Here is a 21,074-nt window from a genome sequence, read left to right on the forward strand (position 1 = left end):
TTTTTCCATTTGCTGTCATCTTAGAAGCAGATTTCCTTTAGGAAGATGTCCTGTAAAACATGTCCTGAACCTTCAAATCTTTATTGTAAGGGGATCTGTTTGAGGCAAAGTAAGACTTAGTGTTTTACTGCATACTCTTAAGGAATTAGATTATTCTATCGGTTTAGATTTACTAAATTAGTAGAGGAAGGGGGAGGCAAAAAGACACATGCAAGACACTGCAGACCTAAGTATCAAAGATGATCAAGGCATGGAAGTTACCAAATTCAAGTCCCATCAATATGAGCAGTTAAAGAAGAGCTGAACTCCTCTATTCTAGACGTCCTTCTGGACTGTTTCACCCACAGGCGCTTATGCACTTATGTCTGTGTGTGTGTATGCATCTCCTGCCTGAGAGTGGAAGGTAGACAGAAGGGGAAGAGGGACATGTTCACAGATTCTGAGAATGTCTTGGGTTGGAAGGGGCCTTAAAGCCCATCTAATTCCAACCCCCTGCCATGGGCAGGGACACCTCCCACCAGACCAGGTTGCCCAAAGCTCGATCCCGCCTGGCCTTGAACACCTCCAGGGATGGGGCATCCACAGCTTCTCTGGGCAACCTGTGCCAGTGCCTCACCACCGTCATTCTAAAGAATTTCCTCCTAATGTCTAAACTGAATCTCCCCTCTTTTAGTTTAAAGTCATTATGCCTTGTCCCATTACTACACTCCCTGACAGAGTCCCTCCCCAGCTTTTCTGTAGGCCCACTTTAGGCACTGGAAGGCCACTGTAAGGTCTCCCTGGGGCCTTCTCTGCTCCAGGCTGAACAACCCCAGCTCCCTCAGCCTGTCTGCACAGCAGAGGTGCTCCAGCCCTCTGATCATCCTCGTGGCCATCCTCTGGACTCACTCGGATAGGCCCAGGCCCATTTTATATTGGAGGCCCCAGAGCTGAACACAGCACTCCAGGTGGGGTCTCAAGAGAGTGGAGCAGAGAGGGAGAAAGAATTTAAAAGTTTCCTAAAAGCCCTTCTGAATGAAGGCAGCTCTGGGGACTGCTGGGTTTGAGGCCGAGTGATGGGGAATAGGAACATGTTTAAGCTCCCCTTAAATTGTTCTTGATGGAAAAGATTCACTGCACCCTTGCCTCCATTTGCACAGGCTCCAGGGCCATAACTCCTGGGTTACAATGTTCTTGCTTGCTAAATGTTTGCGCAGCAATGACATCTGTTTTGTTGAGAGGCTGCCTTGGGAGTGCGCTGCTTGCAGTGAGTCTCCGAGTGACACGCAGCCAGAGCTCGGGGCAGTGTGTGCAGCGCCACACCACATCTGCCTGCGTAAAGCGAGGGCTCCCCACGCTGTGCCTGCTCCTTCGCTGTGCGGACGCTGTAGTAGGCTTTTACACACGTTACGTGATTACTTTCAAGTTTGTCTGACAGGTTTATACGTATACATATGCACTATGTATCTTAAAAAAAAAAAAAAAAGCAAATTCTGGGCAGCTTTTCCAACTATTTGTTTGTTGTTATACTTCATGACTACCTTGTTTTCCTTCTCTCACTCTTCTGCTGTATTTTGCTAACTTTATAAAATCAGGATATCAAGACTAATTGCCTTAATGTTTTTTAGTGTCCTTTCTGAATAGATTATTTTTTCACTTGTATTTACAGTTCACTCTCTGGAGAGCTAGATTTACTCTAGTAAGTAAATAATGTTTGCTACTTTGAAAAAATCCTACATAGATTTTTAAATTAGTCTTTAAAATATTAGATATGCATCTGTAATTTTTCTTTCTTAAACAATAGTCTGTCAAAGACCCTGGGCTGAAATGCCAGATCCCCTTCTGTACTAGGGAAGCTGTTACACTGACCCATTTTTGCCTTAATATTAATTAAATTGGCACAAGGAAGTAGCGTTCTTGCTGGCAGATGCTCTACAGCATGCAATCTCCTGTAACAGCTCCCACTGCACTACACTTGCATGTCATTGGTGTAGGTGTGGGCTGGGTAGGACAGATGTGCTTGGGACTTCGGAATTTGAGAGGAATGGTGCGAGCTTCTGGGGGGTTGGACATGCGGCAACCTTCAGGTGACTCTGACTTGCTCCTGGGACGGTGATTTTTTTGTATTACTTTGCATCACTCTGAATGTCGTTCTGAACCAAGTGAACCAAGTGAAGGGTCGTTGTTGAACTTTTGTGCCAGATAACCCAGGTCGCAGCCTGGGGACCTGACATAGGTCCATAGTGAAATGCAGTTCCAGTAGTTCAGAAAGTTTCAGTGGGTCACACACAATGACAGAGTCATGTCTGTGAATTTTTGCAGGGTCAAGCCCCGGACTTGTGGTAAAGGGTTAGAAATGTAGACAGCAGTTGTAGATGTTTAAATAGATTTAGTTGCATCTTCTTATGTTTCATTGTTGGTTTCTGAAAGTGAAAGCTTTCCTGTGGCTTTTAAAGACCTCTTCTAAAATCAGACACACTGAGATACAACTCGTTTTTGAAGTTTAGCTTTATACAAAGCCATGTCAGTGTTTTCTACCTGTCTCTCCTACCTAACTAGAATGAGCCAGAACTGAAGTTTATTACAGCCTGGGAACAGTTTTCTGTGAGATGCTCGTACTGGACTGCGTCTGGAGGGATGGGGCTGTGCACCACGTGCCTGTCCTCTGACGTGGGTGGTGGTGCCATGCCAGCTGGTGGTACTGCAGAGCTGACGTCCCTGTGCTACTAGAAGGATTGCACAGCTATGGAGAAAAAATTAGCATTTTTGAGGAAATGGGCATATGGACGTGTCAGTGCGGTCCTGGTGCAGTTGTTGCTCATCTCCTTGGCTGCTTCTGCTGGCCCTTGCGGGTGCACCCCAAGCAGGCCCAAACAGGGCCCACAGTTCATTCAGACCACAGAGCATGTCTCCCAGAGGAGGGCAAGTGGATTAACACACAGGGAAGCAGTGACCTTGCTCAAATACTCCAGTAACAGCTGGAGGAGGTGCAGGGTGGATGCACCAGGCATCCTGGTGCTTTTTCAGAGTTCTCAGAGGCACTGGCTTCTGACACGTGAGAGTTCAAAGGCAAAGTTTGTCACTGCAGCGCCTCTGAGAGCCATACCCTGACATTAGCTACGGTTATGTCCCCTTTTCCTTTGACCAGCTTGGCCCAGGTCTCCTTGTTCCACCTCCCTGCCCTCCTGGAGTGAAATCAGTGACTGACACAGTCTGCAGCTGACCAGAAACCCCTTAATAAACCAAAACCTTAACTTGTGGTCCCCTGGAGGCTGCAACAAAAATCCTGATCCCTTTTAAGAGAGAGATGCCACATGCATGGGAAGAGACTGTAAAAAACATTGTGAAAAAGCATTGCAAAGAGAACACACCACAGAGAGGAGAAGTGTTGGACTGAAGTCAGATACAAGTTGCCTGGAAAAACTAAAATAGAAAAGCTAAAGTTGCCTGGAAAAACTAAAATAGAATTTAGACTTTCTGACGTAAATCCAATCCTAAGTTAGGCTGCATGGTGAGTCTGGAGGGGGATGTTGCTTTCTTTCCTTTTAAAGAAAATGGGCCAACCTACCTTAGCAGATCCTGCTGTGGGACCAGCTATAGCTGCCTGGTGTAGTCCTGAAGGCAACAGTTTGGGGGCTTAAATCCCTAGCAGTTATCCTCTTACACAAATGGTAGCGGTCTCTCACAGCAATGACAAGCAAGGATATTTTAACTGGCAATATTGACAGGGACAATTTATAGTCTATTGTGCGAATGCAGCTGCTGAGCATTCATACCCTGCCACCATCTCGACATTCCTGACTCTATTTTTATTAACTATTTTTGACAAAGGAGGTTTAACAGGAATACCTTCATATCTCAGCATAATTTATATCTCCTCCATTTGCACATTTTTTCTTCTGTGTTCTCTTCCTCCAACTTTCCTTCCTTCCCATACTTCTCACACATACACATCCCTGAAAAAAAGTGTTGGATGGGGAAATGGTGCCAAAACCATTGTCTCACACCATAAATACAGTTCAGTAACAGAAGAAGTTTTACTCAGAAAATACATTACAAAAAACAATTCTGAAAAAAGAAAACTCCTGTTTAACTGCTACAGTTAAAAATCTCTTTATTCAGTTAAAGAGTTGCACTGGGTTTTTAAGTGCCATCCTTTCAAACTCCACTTTTAGGGTTTGCGTGGGATGGGGTTCGCTACAGAAAGGATGCTCAGTGTGTTCTGCTGTGGCATTGCACGCTTTGGGATCAGAGAGCTGAGGAGAAAAGTCTGTGCGGTTGTGTTGTACTTTATTAAATGATTATTTACCTTTTTTCCAGGCAAGACACACACAGTCATAAAACTCTGCCCAGTCACAGCTGGCTATCAGCACCTCATGATGGCAGGATCACCTTGCCCCCCTAGGGAGCAGAGCCATGGGCTGAAGGACGTGAGCAGGGCTGCAGCAAGAAGCCCAGACTGCCCTGAGGTCTCCGGTTGTCATGACATCACTTTTCTCCCTTGCTGTATCACACAAAAACTCTTCTTTTCTGCTGTTTTTCTAGTTACTGGTAAGATTTGCTGACAACAAGTGCCCATATTATGTTTGTCTCTATTACAACACAGACTAGAAAGGTCAGACTGCACACAACACCACGTAAGGAGCTGAGCAGTGGGTGGAAAGCAGATTGTTTTCCCAAGGCAGCGTGGTACGGTGGGGGTGAGGAACAAAAGGCTTGGCGGGTTATTTGCACCCGTGGTTTTCCCTGGGTGCCAAGGGCAGGCTGTGCAGGGGCACCGAGCAGTTATGGAGCCACCAGCCCTGCTGTCAGCCGTGTGATGCCCTGGGTACCAAGCAGCTGAGGGAGAAAGTACTGATACCACTTCCCCACCTGCTTTTTTGTAAGGGCTTTCCCCGTTTCTCATCACGCCTGCGGGGAGGCTCAGCCCATGGGCTGGCTCAGCATGCAGGGGACTTTTCAGCGTGGCAGTGATTGACAAGGCCACGGTGTCCTGTCAGGGAGGTTGTGTTTTAGAAATAAAATTGCTTTGAGAAATTGCAATGGAATAGCTCCCAGTGAGCGGCTGCTAAACTGGCAGTGTCTTTCAAATACAGGGATGCTTACTCTTTTGTGTCCCTTTTCTGTCCCTTTATTCATCTTTGCTTCTCCTGGGGAAACAGAGAAGCTTCTGTTAATTCCTGGTCCATGCTTTTCTTCCCTCTCTCCCCTCTCCTTGTCTTTCACCACTGAAATATCTCAGCAATGCCAGGAGGCTGGTATGCCCTGGGAGGGTAAGAATAGTCTACAATGGCAGAGATCCCTCCTGTTGTTGCTTGTCTGCTTGCAGTTGTCCAGACAGAGGATCCACGAAAGAGGTAAGAGCAGAGGAATCTGAGCAGCTAGAGCTTTTGCAAGACAAATTTAAACCCTTTGGAAGCTTTGTTCCCGTATCCAGAGCTAACAGTCCTGTTCAAATCAAAATAATCCAGCAATAGTAACGTTGTTGTAGCTGGGGTTCTAGTTGTCATCTGTGACCCTTACCAAATATTTCTTTTTTCTTTCTTCCCCGTCTAGGTCTAACCTACTTGGGAAATGCCAAACCTGTAAAGACATCAGGAGCTGGCAGCGCTGTGAACCTGGTCGAACATGGAGCGCTGGGACTCGCTGGGATTTTTGATTGTCACTCTCAACTATAACGTGACAATTGTAGGTAAGTACTTTACAAAGCTCTGCTCTTTGTTTCACTGCTCCTGTCCCAAAACCACACAAATGTTCTACTGATAGTTCCATTTCATTTCTAACTATCCCTTTGTAACCTTTAAATAAGAAGTTATTGTTTAGACATGTGATTTAAAAGTGGTTAGTGTATTTCTTTTCTTGTTAAATAGCTTCCTGCTTCCTCTCTGACGGATATTTTCTGAACTTTATGAAAAAATTCTGGCATGGTTTTCAAATTTGGATGTCAGTGCCTGAGCTTTGAATCACCTCTGTTATGGGCTGCTGTATGGATCATGGTGAAAACACACAGAAACAATACTTCATGTATATCACATACAGCCAACAGTATGCGGTAGCTTCACCAATGGACCAAAATATTTAAAGAAGGAAAAAAACTCTCTTTAGCAAGAAGACATTTGTTTGTGGTTAATTACCATTGCTTTTTGTTCTTTAATTTTATAATTGAACAAAGTTCATATGCATTTAAAACAAACGAAAGCAACAACAAAATCAGTTTATTTTTTCCTCAGCAAAGTGGTCTGAGTGTTTCTTTTTTCCTCTTCTTATTTAAATAAGACACTCTTCCTCTTTCGTAGGCTGCTTGGAGCAAAATGCGAGCCAAAGAAAGACTTTTTAGGGCCTTTCAAAGCCCCTTTGCTCCGGCCGCGGGCAGGTGCTGTAGTTTGTGCTGGGCGCTGCAGGGAGCACCCAGCTCGGCCGCAGGGGCTTGTTGTAGCACGGGTAATGAGGGGCTGAGTCGTTAAAGACAGTGGTGCACAGAGGGGATCTCGATAAAATGTGTGTCGTACTAAACTACTTCCTAAGGAGCCATTGATTTTTTTAAGCAGCACTCCCTATTGTACATGATCTAATTAAAAATTGATGGTGAAATAGCATGTAGTATTTTGAGCTTAATTAACTAATGTGCTTCAAACACTTTGAGGTCCTCACAGGGAAAATATGTTACCTAAGTATGAGGCATCGCTTTCTAAAGATGACTGATTCCGTACAGCTGGTGCTTTCTATCGACCAACACTGTCAAAAAGAGGGCAGCAGCACAGCCTGCATATCAAAACACAAGAAGCTGAAAATACAGGGGAAAAAAAAAAAACCATCACTAAAGTTCAGGTGATTAAAGATGGAATAGGAAGATCTTGATTTATTTAGATAATACTTTATTTTGCCAGGAGCAGCAGCTTTCTATGATGATACCTCATATAGTCTATATATCCTTACATTTTTCCTATTGAAGTTTTTGCACTTCAGAGTGCAGCTTTACTGATCCAGTCCCATAATCTGTCCATTAGCCACAAATGGTTTACGTGGGACATTCAAATCGCATGCTCAATACACTAACAGATATGTGTTGCAGAAATATTTGAAAGTTTAAGATTCTTACCAACTACAAGGAAACAGCTTTATGGGAAGTAGAAAAGAATGTTGTTCAAGACAATACCTGTAAATAACACTACATTTTATAGAAAAAATGTTTTTGGATCTAGATTTTAAAAACACCATCAGAATGCGTATCAGTTCTCTTCAACGGATTGCCTTTAAGACGTTGTGTGCATGTGAGATGTACAGTCACTATTAATGACCTGAGGTTTTCAGTGCATTTCTCAGTGATTAACTGCATATAGCACGCTTCTGCTTCGTCACTGAGTCTTGCCATTTATTTATCTATGGTTAAAACCACTTTCTTAACTGCTCCTTAAAGTACAGAATTAATCTCATCACTCTTTTCTGTGGTTTTTTTTTTTGTCCTTTTTGCTCCTAGGTGTGTGTTGTTTTCTTTTTTTTTTCTTTTTCTTTCTTCTTTCTTTTTGATTTTTGATTTTTTCTTCCTTCTTTTCCCTTTTTTTCTTTTTCTTTTTTTTTCTTTTTTTTTTTTTTTAATACTTGAAACTAAAGCAGGTGATTAATAAATTAAATGAATTTTTCAAAACCCCATAAGGAAACACTGACAGGACTCAAATGGAAGCTTGAGAAATTCAAACACTAAATTTTACTTCAGATGTTAAATTTTTCCATGTGCTTGTACAAAATATATTTTTAGTTTTTGGCAATATTACAGTTTATTTTCAGACTTTTCTATCCTGCCCAGAAAAAAAAATCTTTTTACTAAATAGCTTTGTCAGTAATATAGCAATTTGTATAACTTTACGAAAAAACTTTTATCTAAAACCTTCCCCATGCAAATATCCTCCATGGAACTGTCATGAACAATGAAGTCTCATTCAAAAGATATGATATGCAGGGTAGGAATGCCTGATATTTCACTGCTGTTGGTGTGATGGAATAAGGTTAAATCTTGATCTTTCCCACTGAAGTGGATGAGACCAAGCCTTACCTAATACAACCATATGAAGGAACTGAGGAAAAGACAAATAAAAGTAATCAGCATATGGAAATGCCAGACCTGTAAGGCTTCACTCGGTGTTGGTGGTAAGACAGGAGGGAGCTGAAGGGAGAGAGGCAGCATGCCAAGGTCACGGAAGAAGGAGATAGGATGAAAATGAGGCAACTGAAAAAGTATTAGAGAGAAATGACTGGGGTACATGTGCACACACAAATTTACATTCATAGTACATTTTAAATAAGTTTTCTAGTAGCACCTTAACTAGCTCATGAGTAAGTATCAGTCTAGACACAGCAGAGAGATTTTGTCGGCAGTAGTAAACTATATATATAATTTTGCAGCCAAGACAAAGAAAAAATGCTACTTCATGAAACAATCTTTTGTATTTTGAAGAGTTTCATGCTGTGTTAGCTGATCTATATTGAAATAGGACAAAATCCAGGTGTAGGAATATGAAACCAACGGTAAGTAAGAACTGTAAGAGAAATGGAATTATTCACTCATTTTCTTTTTTCTAATGGATTTGTATAAGTTCAGAGTGTTTTCATTAGTCTGAGGTTTCACTTGGTTTGTTTTATTGCATGTCAAACTCCTACACTCTCAAGTCTAGGTGAAAGTTATGGAATATGCTAGCTAACACATATTCACACAAGTTTCAGTCCTAGTCAAAACAAAGCCAAGGAGGTGCTTTTTCAAGAGGAAACTGATTACAGAGGTATTTCTTCAAATGCTTTGTATACAGAGAGAGCCTCACTACATTATCTGCCTTTTCTCCTCTCTCAGTGCTCTGACTCCTTCTTTGGTTCTCTTCTAGGAAAGATCTGGCTAATGTTGATAATTCTGCTGCGAATGGCAGTGGTTGTGTTAGCAGGCTATCCACTCTACCAAGATGAGCAGGAGCGCTTCATCTGCAACACCCTGCAACCAGGATGCTCCAACGTTTGCTATGACTTGTTTGCTCCCATATCTCACTTCAGGTTCTGGCTCATTCAGACTGTGTCTATCCTGCTACCTTATGCTGCATTCAGCATTTATGTTTTGCACAAGGTAGCTACGTACATTGTAAGAATGCACTGTTTGGTGTACAGATGCAGAGGCAATAAGGATTCATCCAGTCACAAAGACCTGAAGAAACTTTGTAGAAGTGCTCTAGTCAATAGATTAGACTGTGATGCAGAGAACCTAAGTGTCCTCAGTTTTTCTGGGGCATACACTGTTCATCTCTTTTTTAGGACACTAATTGAGGCTGCCTTTGCAGCTGCTCAATATTACCTTTTTGGATTCTTTGTTCCTGAGCGCTTTTCCTGCTACCATTCACCTTGTACAAGTACAGTTGATTGTTATATCTCCCGGCCCACTGAGAAGTCCATCATGATGGTTTTCATCTGGGGTGTCACCAGTCTGTCCTTTCTGCTCAGCCTTGCTGACCTTGTCTGTGCCCTCCGGAGAATGACAGCAAGAAACGAAAAGAATGATCTGCTGGCAAACCTCCATGCAGAGGGTGAGGGCACTGTAAATCTTTCCCTAGGACAGCATGGCAGCCCAAAATCCCCACCTCCAAATCAAGATTGTCCAGCATCAAATGGCAGCCAGACCAGTGATGGCTCCTGCTCACTTCTCTCTGAAGAGGAAGAGGAGACTATTATTCATCCTGAAGGGGTCTCTCAGCAAACTGCCAGCACTAACCTTAACAGCAACAGCAACAAGCCCTGTATGTCAGGAGATCTTGATGTTAAGCAAGATAATATTGAAGAACCATTGGGTGCTGGTGACCAAGAAGGAACTACATGCCAGCAGGTGCTACCAGGGCTCCAGCAAGGTTTCATTAAAGATACTGCCCTGACTTTGAGACCTCAGATCAAGTCTCACCTTGGAGTTTCCTCCTCTGTAGTTCAGAGCAAGCTTTTAGGATACTACACTTCAGCTGAGCTAAAGAATCCTGATGCACAATCAAATTATAGTAGTACTAGTTGCTTGAGATCAAAAAAGTCAGAATGGGTATAAAATTCTGAGAGACCACTACACAATGAGCCTGGCAGGACACATCACTGTGACCCTAAGGAATTTTTGGGTAGTTTCAGCTGGATCCCTTTGCTGAAGTTATGTTGCAGAGACATGCTGCTTTGCTGTGTTTGGCTAGCTGAAGGAAAAGAGGCAAAATGGTGGATAAGATTTTGAAGGATATTACATTAATGGAACTGCTTTTTGGAAAATGTAACATATTTATCCTTTTCTGGGTGTAAGTGACTCTAAAAAGCTGTGGACTGTCACTGATGTGACTCACCTGTTTTGCCAGGAGTACATGTGCATACTTGTTTGCTCTAACCTAGTTTTATTGCAAAAGATTGAACTTAAGGAAGGTGTGACTTTTAAACACAGTTGTACATTATCTACTGTCAGAAGGTTAATTTATCTCCTCATATTAAACTCTCTAAGCCCACTCTAAGAAAGGACATTCAGGCAAGGGTAGATGGTGAAAAATATAAATAAATGTTTTGTAGCAAAGTGTTAATGTGTAAAGAAAGTGTGGATCTTATGGATCTTTTGGGACTGAAGAGTACACCTCCACTACTTAGTGTATTGGGTTTACGTGGCAAGGTTTTGGTAGGGGGGGGGCCTGCAGGAGGGGGCCTCTGTGAGAGGAGTCCAGCAGCTGCCCATGTTAGATAAGGGCCAGTTTCAGCTGGCTCCAAAGGGACCCGACCCTGGCCACAGCCAAGCCAATAAGCAGTGATGTTTGAGTCTCTGTGAGAGCAGATTTAAGAAAGGGAAAAAGCTACTGCACAACAGCAGCTGGGATTGTGAGGAGTGAGAAGCAGCCCTGCAGCCCCCAAGGTGAGTGCAGCAGGAGGCCAGGAGGTGCTCCAGGCACGCAGCACAAGTTCCCCTGCGGCCTGTGGAGAGGCCCCTGGTGGAGCAGGCTGTCCCCCTGCAGCCCATGGGTCCCACACGGAGCAGATCTCCACGCTGCAGCCCGTGGAGGAGCCCCCGGTGGAGCAGGTGGATGTGGCCTGGAGGAGGCTGCGGCCCATGGAGAGCCCCCGCAGGAGCAGGCCCCGGGCCGGAGCTGCAGCCCGTGGAGAGGAGCCCCCGCAGGAGCAGTTCGGGAAGGACGGCATCCTGTGGGAGGAATCCCACGTGGAGCAGGGGCAGAGAGCGACTGTGAAGGAGCGGCAGAGACGAAGCATCAGGGACTGACCACAGGCACCATGCCCCGTTCCCCTGCGCTGCTCAGGAGGAGAAGGAAAAAGAGGGTGTATGGGGGGAAGGTGTTTTATTTATTTATTTTTAGTTTCTCACAACTCTAGCTTGTTAGTAATAGGTGATAAATTTAATTGATCTCCCTTGCTGAGTCTGTTTTGCCCGTGTCAATGATTGTTGAGGGATCTCCCTGTTCTTACGTCAACCCTTAAGCCCATTTCATCATATTTTCTGCCCCTTTCCCTTTGAGGAGGGGGAGTGAGAGAGCGGTTGTGGTGGGGCTCAGCTGCCCAGCTGGGTAAAACCACCACAGTTAGCAGTACAGTGACAGTACCTTTCTCTAGCCCAGAGGTCAACTGGCACAGTCTGACCATGTCTGTGTTACTCAGCTCCATTAGCCTGCAAAACAGGGTGGCTGCACCCACGCTCGCTGTCGGGATTGGTGATAAGCTGAAGAATTGCCCAGGAGATGATGAGGAGGTGTGGGCCAGCAGGGTTTCAGGGGGTGCTCTAACAGCTTGGTGGTGCAGGGGACCAAGCTCTAGTGCCCATGCCCTGGCACTATTTACTGTGCGTGAGTGCAGATGTGCTACGTCTTACATATACGTCTTACACTATGCGTGAGTGCGGATGACATGTCTACAAAGCGTTATGTATTAATCTGAAATAGTCACACTAAGCTCCCTGTTTCAGTAGGGAGAATGATTCATCTGACCTGTTCAAGGCACCTCTTCAGTTACGGTGAGTCGCTTTCTAGATGTACCTATTTCAACCACAATGTGAATATCTCAGACCTGGGCTTAGGGAAGATGATTTCTAACCCAAGAGAAGGATAAAGCAGCCATAGCTATGCAGAAGTACTCACCTCCTTTGTTTGACAGACACTAATCACTTGAAGACGTGTCTAAATGAAGTGAATCACAGATTTTATTATTGTCATGCTTTGTGCTTGCCTTCAATGTTAATTCTCCTGCATTTACATAAGCGTGGTCCAGCAGTGAAGCAGAGCAGTGTGTGAGCTGAATTTTCTTATACCTACCCGTCAGCGGGGGCTGAAGGTTGCATACACCTGCAGATCATCAGTGGGAGTGGATGTGGAGGAGTGTGCGCCCAGAGGAATGTACTGCTTGCAGTGCCCGTGACACAGGGCTGCTCAGGGGGTGGCACGAGCTGGTGTTGTAGGCACAGCCTGGAGCTGAAGTAGCTCCCACTCCATTTAGACCCATGCAAAGGGAAAACAGGCACCGATCCAGCCTTGCCTTTGCTCTGCAGTATAACAAGTTTCTGTAATGGCTTAATAGCTGGCTCCTCGCTGCAGCACATCAAGGGAAAACAGCCTTCACATTCTTCCTTTTCTCTCCTGTGGGTACAGACGTCTTTGGGATAGTGTGGCTCATAATGTCTGGGTATCATTTCTCACATATATGAGGTAAAGACTGGCACTTAATTATCCCTCATCTTCTGCTTCCCCTCAGAAATCAGGAAGCAGAGGTACTCTTTGGGCCTGGAGGCAGAATTTACTTTTGTAAAGTAGTTTGGGATCCTTAGGTATGCTACAGAAGTTTTTAATTGCTACCTTCTAAGTAATGTTTTTCTCTTTATTAGCTGTATTTGTTTCTTTTATCGTGTGTGCTTGCTGTATGTTTTGTCATTTCCAGGACAGGAGCAGCATTAATTATTAAATTTATCATAGGCAGAAAACCATAAAATATTTAAATTCCTCATCCTCCAAAGCCTCTGTAATGGGGTCTGTGCTGATTACCCATACCATGACAAAACACTGCAACAATGAAACCTGTTATGATTCACTGCCTCTTCTCAGCTGTGAGAAGGAATGCAAGGAACAAATGTGAGTTCAGTCTGTCGTGTACATCCCTCAATGTGAAATATAAATAGGATGGGATAAATAATAAATGCGCTGTGGCTGGACACAATTTGCTTATTTGTGTCTTTAGCTAGACATCTTTTAATCACTAAGGAGTCTCATTTCCAATCAAGAAGATCCTCTTTGTGTCAGAAGTGGAAAGTGAAATGAGTGAGCTTCTTCCTTACTGTGCTTGTGGTTTCTGCGTGAGACTGCGGCCTTGTTTGTGCCACTCAGCTGCAGACCTGGCTGCTCCCGCACCCTTCGACTCATAATCCGGGGTCAGTGCAATACACAGCGCGTTTGTAAAAAGTGCCTACTAAACCAGCACGATTTGTATGATATGAGAGGGAATAGACATTTCTGGCATCAACAACCTGCTCTTTAGGGAATGTCTCTGAATCTCCTAATAACTATTTCCAAGTCATATTTATTAAATTACAAAGACGTGGTTTTACAGGCTGGGTTGACTAGCATGGGAGATGAAGGGAAGATGTGCAGAAATGTTTGTATTATTCTGAGCTTCCCTGGCTCAAGCAAGTTAGATGCCATTGCTGGTAGGGGCATCCACAATGGGGAGGAGGAAACAGGACAGAAGATCTGTTTGAAAGAAGAAACTAAGAGGATCCATCCTAATTTCTTCTTATATTCGGTATCACTGAATGTTAAGGTGCTATGAATATATCTGCATGTCCTAAAAAAGTGAGTAAAAGATGTAATAGATGTGGAGCAAGGAAGTAACAACATTTTATTCTGTGTAAGCAAAGATGTATTTTTTTTTAACTTGTGAATTGATCTTGTGAGTCCTTCCAGAACATTCTTTGTACTCAGAATAATGTTGCGAAAGCTACTTGTTAAGTTTGCCAGCATTTCTTTATATCTTTTCTTTACCCAGCCACTCCAGAAAAAAAAAAAGCATTTCTGCTTGATGACACAATACTCCTAACACTGCCCTCAGGAAGCTTTATCTTGCATTCAGACAGGGCTGCCAGAGCTGCAGGGCAGGTATTAGTTGCACACTGTGATGGGTTTATGGAACTATATGTAAGCTATGTATGGTGCTCATCATGTCTTGTATTACCCAACAAAGGACTATACAAAAAGGAAATAAGACTTGGAACAGGTCAGGAAATCTGTAATGAAATAGTTTCCACATGGAAATAAAATTTTCATTGGAGAATTATAAAAAACCTAAAACCATTCTGTTCTCTTAGTATCCTTGACTGTATGATAGCACTTCTCATGTTAAATAAATATCTTGCAGGATGTTGAAGACCAGCAATTTCCATCTTTTGCATACAGCAAAATCAAATATCCCTGGGAGTTTCTGCAGTATGAGCATGAGTTTCTGAGTATCACCACGATTAAAACAATGAACTAACCAACCAAAAACAAACAAAAAACCCACCAGTTCTATTTCTCAACATTAAATAAGATAGGCTGTTAAAAACTTTTCATGAAAGGTATTTTTTCAATGTTTTGTTTTGTTTTAGTTCGGACTATGTTTTAATACCAAAATAAAAGCCAAACCCTAAGTTTCAATCAGCTATAATCACTTTCTTCTCTTTCTTCACACTGTAGGTTGGGTCACTTTGATTTATAGTCACCAACATAGTGGAAAGCTGTGACTCTATTCTCTTGTGAAATACACTGTAGACAGGTGTCTAGGGAATGCATAATTTCCCGTTGTCAGCAGTTGTTCTCCATGAATCTCTTAGTTCAGACCATGATAAGTATTAAATCGGAAATTAACAATGTAGAGATCCTTAGTGTATTCTTTCAAGTTATTAAAATTATCTGCCCTTTTGTGATACATCGTTATTCCAGTGATTATCTTTCTAGAAGGGCTCATTATAGAGGATATTAATTGCACATTATTTTATTTTAATGTCATGATTACAATGAAGAACAGATAAATTATTACTGCTTGTAATATTTTAAGATAGTAAAAAAATGCATCTCCAAAATTAAGAAAGTTGAGTAGTTGAAAGGCTGCTCTTTAACTTCTGTCTTTTGTACTGCTTTTAATAGCCTGATGTTCAACTGATAGGGAAGTAATTTCACAATGTAATGCTTTTACATTGTAATTGAGTTGCTAAAATATTCTGTAAATTTGATGGTCTTTGTTCAAAGTCATAGCATGAACTCTTGGCCTGTGGTACACAGTGATGACAATTCTCAAAAATTAGTTTAGCAAGACAGAAATTTGATCAAAAAGTTTGGTATCTTTGCACTTTATATTATCTGGCATCAATGTTGCAATTATCTGGCATCTACATTGCTATCACAATCTTACTAGCTTTTGCCTTTCCTTCTCCTATTTCTGTTTTCTTAGATTTGGTGTTGACAAGTGGGATGTCCCAGGCCATCTCCACAGCTATGATTTAATTATGGGAGTCCACATACGGTGCTCACTCAAAGGGCTGTTTTCTGATCCTGTGCCACGCACAACACAGACATGTTGGAAGACAGAGAGCTGTGTCTAATGCAGGTTCTGCAGGTAACACTTTGAGTACTGGATTAGCTTTGAAAAGTTTTCAGTGATGGACGATTAACTGAGTGAAAATGACAGCAGATTAGAATGGGTCCAGAGGAGGGCCATGAGGATGATCAGAGGGCTGGAGCACCTCTTCCGCAAAGACAGGCTGAGGGAGCTAGGGTTGTTCAGCCTGGAGCAGAGAAGGCTCCGGGGAGACCTTACAGTGGCCTTCCAGTAGCTAAAAGGGGGCTACAGGAAAGCTGGGGAGGGATTCTTTGTCAGGGGGTGTAGTGACAGGACAAGAATTAATGGCTTTAAAGTAAAAGAGGGTAGGTAGGTATTAGATATTAGGGAGAAATTCTTCACTCAGAGGGTGGTGAGGCACTGGCACAGGTTGCCCAGAGAAGCTGTTATGAAAGAGGCCGATCACCCAAGGAATAGGGAAAATCTGACGATAAGCATGGTCTTTAGCTGCATGCAGAGCATTCTCTCTTGCTGCCATTCCCCTCTGACTTGACCTCTCTTTCCCCATGTTATGTGAGCGTGCTGGGCTGAAGTGAGTGTCCCTGAGGCAATCAAGAGAAGATGCACATACGCCTTACCCACCTCCTGGCTCATCCAGCCCCTCCAGCTTTGTCCCAGGCCTTTGTCATCATGCTTCGATCCGTGCTAAGTCCATTTTCCAGAAGGGATTTTAGCACCTTGCTTTGCTGTGTTCTTGGCAGTAGCTCTTACACTATGTTTTCTGTCCGTCCCATGCTGTCTCTTGGCACCCTTTGCATTTAACAGAGCTCAGGCTGTTATTTTATACCTCGGTATCTGTTAATTGGAAGTGAATGTCACCAGGATTGGTGGTGAAACTTAGTTTGGTTCACAGCAAACTGTGAGGGAAGGTTGCTCTGCTTGTGCTTATAGGCCTCCTGGAGATCTGGGGTGACTTATGTTAGCTCAGTTGGCCGGGCTTATATCTGAGAGAAAAACCTTTGCAAAAGCTGCTTTAGACAGTCTGCACAAAGTCGAGCACAGGCCAAGAAACATTATTATCACAAAACCCTACCAAAAACAGCCCTGCAAACATGAGAGAATTCTGAAAGCAGTTTTTCATGGGTTTTCCAATTAGAACGAGTTCACTTTGCTGTTACTTCTGTGTCAGCCGTCCAAGTGCTTAGGCAGGCAGCTGTCAATCTTGCTTTGGAGACCGATCTTAAAGAACAAAGCGGGCTTTGTCCTTCTTTTAAAGATTTATGTGTTATTTAGGGCCAAACACATGGTGGTGTTAGTCTGTAGAGGTCTACAGCTGGGAAGACTTTTCATTACTTTGACTATTTTTCATTAAAAAAAAAAAAATAAATCTGCGGCTTGCTGTCAGATGCCAAGTTCCCTTAAACCCTTGTGCACACCCGGAGACAGACCGCCATCTGTCAGACACCTACTGATGGCCACGAGGAACAGGGAACATGTGGGTGTTTTCTGGGAACTGAGTGCTTCCTCCTGGCTCACAGTGTTGTGTAAGTAAGGACACGATGCCCACAGATCTGGCGGGCATCCGAGTCTGGTCCCCAGCCCAGGCTGCTCCTGCCTCGCTTTCCTTCTCCCCCGTGCCATAAGATGTTGGTGAGCAGGGGTTAGGCTCAAGCAGGACTTTTAGGGGAGAGGGCTACATCCAAAATAAGTGCTAGGACTGTTCGCAGGCAGTGCTTAAAAATGCCACACTTGGGTACAGGACCTCCATTCCTCACAGCTCCATTCCTCATAGCTGTTTGCTCTTTATCAATACTTAGCTAGCTCAGTGAATAAAGATCATCAGTGTTTCAGGGAACATGAGGTTGAATCACGTTAATATTTTATTTGAACATATTTGCTGCTCTCTAGAGGAACTGATGGAACTTGCATGGTTTAAAGTTACACTGTGAAGCACATTAAGCCAACCTACAGTCGGGATAAATGAAGGAAGCTGAAGAAAAGAAACAAGACAAAGTAAACAGTAGCCTCCCTAAAAATGTTGCCAGGAAATGAAGCAGCATCAAAACAAAATTTAAAATACAAAAGAAGAAACAGAGAAGTGAATATATTGCAACGAGACAGAAAAAAGTACATGGGTACCATTACAGATAAGGGGGCTGCCAAAAGAGGTGCTACTAAAATAAGACATTTTAAATAAATTATGATTATATCAAATAAATTATGATTATCAATCAAAAGTCCCATCAAGAAAAACCCCTCCCAAATCCTTAGCAGATGATGTGCAGAGTACTTTTAAGAGGGTCAAAGCTGACAGACCACTGGCTGAGAAAATACCTCCCTATTGAAAAATCAGAACTAGAGGTTGTACCAGCTTGTACAAAGACATGACAGAGCCCAGAAATAAAAGTGTAAAACTTGAGGAAACAGCAATTAAAAGATATACCACTGAGAAAATGCCGAAATCTTGCAACAGAGTTGTGACTGATGAAAAGATTCGTCAGACTGTCTCAGTGGGGCTCAGCTCAAGACGAAGGCACCTATACTTCATGGCCTACCCCTGAGGTAGGTGTCCAACTCCCACTGATCTCAGAGGTCTGGTCAAATCCCTTCCTGGACTGTCATTCAGCCAACAACCAGCTCCAATCAGTTGCCCACAAAAAGGTATCCTACCTTACTGGAGCTACCATAGGGTAACTGGGGTTTTCAGACGTGAAAGAAAATTATGGGAGACCCATGGTGTTTTGGAGAGGCAGGTAGATGGTGGACAGGAGTCTCCAGGACTCAAATAACACTGGGTGGCTCTGTTAGGGCAACTGGGTTAAGACCCACAGGTTTACTTTAGAGGGAGCTGACTCACTTTCCAGGAACCACCAGCTATGTTACTGACACTATTAACTGCAACAGGAGCTTAGGTAATAGCTTACATTTAAAAACAACAACAACAAAAACATTTAGATATCTACCTGCATTTAGGTATACTACTCTTGAGCTGAACCCCCAGCCTTCACCAAGCATCGTGCTAGCAGGGGAAAAAAATAAAGAAAAACAGAAAATGTGAAAATACCAAGAAATGTTTAAGCAACGATCACAGCTGGAGAAATGTTACTGTAGAGAATGCTACCTTTCATCAAATGGGATATTGTTTTTGCTCAGCCAAAGAGATGGAGAAAGCAAACTCAGGAGAATAGCATTGCTTGGAGCTCAAATATCATTTGTCAAACATTTTCATAGCAGATTTTTTTAGGAAAAGAGCAGAAAAACAAAAACATAGTGGTCATATGTTTCATAGATTTCAAAAGGACATATTGAAAATCTCCTCTGCAAAACTCTGAAGTCTTACAAAATGCCAGAACAAAATTGACACAAAGTCTAACTTACACAAGTACAGTCAACATTGACACAGATTGGCAGACTGAGTTCTTGTAATTTTTGTGTGTATTATTGCTAATAACTTACTTGAGAGAAACCATAGTTGCATAAAAAGAAGCACCGTAGCTCTACAGCTCTATGCTAAGAGATATAATTACACAGCTCAACTAACACTTAAATAAAAACTAAAAGATTGTCCAGTGTTGACAGAAATATATTATCAGGAGAACAGCACATCAGAACCTGCCAACTCAGTCACTGCATCAAAAGACAAGATATTTAGAGGTAAACACACTGCATTATAGGAGGCATTACATTAAAGTTTGTTCTGCCCAGTGTTTGTGACCACTGACTGGAAATGATAAACAGCAGAAGTGTCTTAAAAGCAATTTCTCTTACCTTTCTCAAAGACAGAATATAATATCACTTAATGCAAAATAACATATCCTTTTCCAAGAGACTGCCATTACCTATATAATACCTTATATCAAAAATCTTCCATAATTTAGTTGGGATAAAACCCATACAAGATCTACGAAAGTTGCTCAGTGAATGTTAATCACTTTCGTCTTCCACAGATTTTTCACTATTGGCTTTTGAAACTTACAGGAAATTCTACCCTGAATAATTCTTCATTAAATTATTTTATGACATGCATGCATAAATAAATAAATAAATATTTAGTTCTCATTTATCCTATTTTCCCAAAAGGAACTGCATTTGAAAACACTGTGTAAATTTATGAGTTAAACCCTAATTCAAAAAAGTTCAGGAAAACATTTAGGCGTACATTCATTTTAAGCATCTTATAAAATCTCACTGAAATCAATAGGACTTTGGCATGCACTTAAATAGTCCTTACCACCCTACATGCTTATGATCCACTTCTATTCAAGAAAGCAATCAAGCACAAGTTTCTGAATCGGGATCTAAAGGTATTCTGTGAAAACCATTTCCATTCCAAGCTCTACTAATAAATTAGTTTTTTTGTGATTTTCCTTTTTATTTTTTTTTTCATTAAGAATGTATAACGTGAATGTGCTTTGCTTCATTTTAAGCTGCAAAGGCCCATTTTATATACTGCTTGTTAAATCAGATTCTAATGATTCTTTCCTTCATGCAAATCTTTCCTCTCATTCATGGATTGTATTTAAATTCTGCTCAGCTTGCATTCATGATGCCTTGTCAGTGATTTGCATTGCTCTGATGCGTTTGCCCTGGTTGCACCCCTCACTCACTTTGGCTTGAGAACATAGAAGCCATAAATAACTCTTTAGCTGCTAAAAACAACACACACAATTCTTGTACACTAATGAGCTAGAGGATGGCAGCAATGAAGCTCCTTGTGGGTCTCCGTGGTTTCCTGATCTGACTGTTCCTAATGCCCTGCCCTATATCCTGGAAAACTGTGGTTTTCCTAATTGCTACAGCCAAAATACCGCTTCCCTAGAGTTTAGCAAAATATATATATATATATAATTTCAACTTAAAAAATCACAACTGCAAATGTGTGTTGTGGCCAGCAGGTCTGGGGAAAGAAAGCAGAGCTGCTCTCGGCAGGGCGGCTGCTCTGCCTGCTCTGCGGCGCGGTGAGGCTGTAGCTCCAGATGGCAGCAATGTACAGGAGCACGGGACGTACCAGAGCTGCAGGGCCCGTAGCTGGATGGCAAACGCTCCCTCCCCTTCCAAAAAGTCAGATTTAATTTTATTGCCACCCTACATTTGGTCAGAAAGCCAAAGAAAGCATTTTGCTTCATAAGCCAGATTGCTACGTTTTCTGATTTACATCGAATGAGACCATTTAGGTGTCAACCACTGAGAAATGATGAGGGTATCGTGTCTGACATACCTTTTGAATCACACCAGTTCCCAGCCTGAAAACGGTCATTTCTAATTTCAGAAGATATGAAAGTCAGACACTGGTCATTTTAAAGGTTTCTCTCGTGGACAACTTCAAGCAGAAAAAAATAATCGAGGTTAATGCTTTGTGAAAAATGCTAGGTGTATTCTTGCAATGGCAAATCTTTGGTGGAAAGAACAGCTAGCTAACATATTTAAAGCATGTATGAAAGCATCTAGTATGTCACATATAATTCAAAAATGTTTGGAAAAGAACCGTTTTTCTGCAACGTAGTAAAAGAAAAACAGAGAGCGTCCAA

The 21,074-nt window shown here is 42.5% G+C and overlaps 1 protein-coding gene across 1 annotated transcript in view; it reads left to right on the forward strand.

Annotated features, from left to right (window-relative positions):
• The window catches only part of GJD4 (gap junction protein delta 4), a 365,179-nt gene that overhangs the window by 9,612 nt on the left and 334,493 nt on the right, over positions 1–21,074 (forward strand). The window contains exons 2-3 of the mRNA XM_083827358.1: positions 4,300–5,671; positions 8,853–14,655. Of these exons, the coding sequence (XP_083683484.1) occupies positions 5,608–5,671; positions 8,853–10,042 (1,254 nt within the window). The 5' untranslated portion in view covers positions 4,300–5,607 and the 3' untranslated portion in view covers positions 10,043–14,655. Of the gene's footprint in view, positions 1–4,299; positions 5,672–8,852 lie in introns of the transcript that reaches the window.

The sequence above is a fragment of the Anser anser genome (genome assembly GCF_964211835.1).
Source record: "Anser anser genome assembly, chromosome: 2".
In the NCBI taxonomy this organism is placed as follows: Eukaryota; Metazoa; Chordata; class Aves; order Anseriformes; family Anatidae; genus Anser; species Anser anser.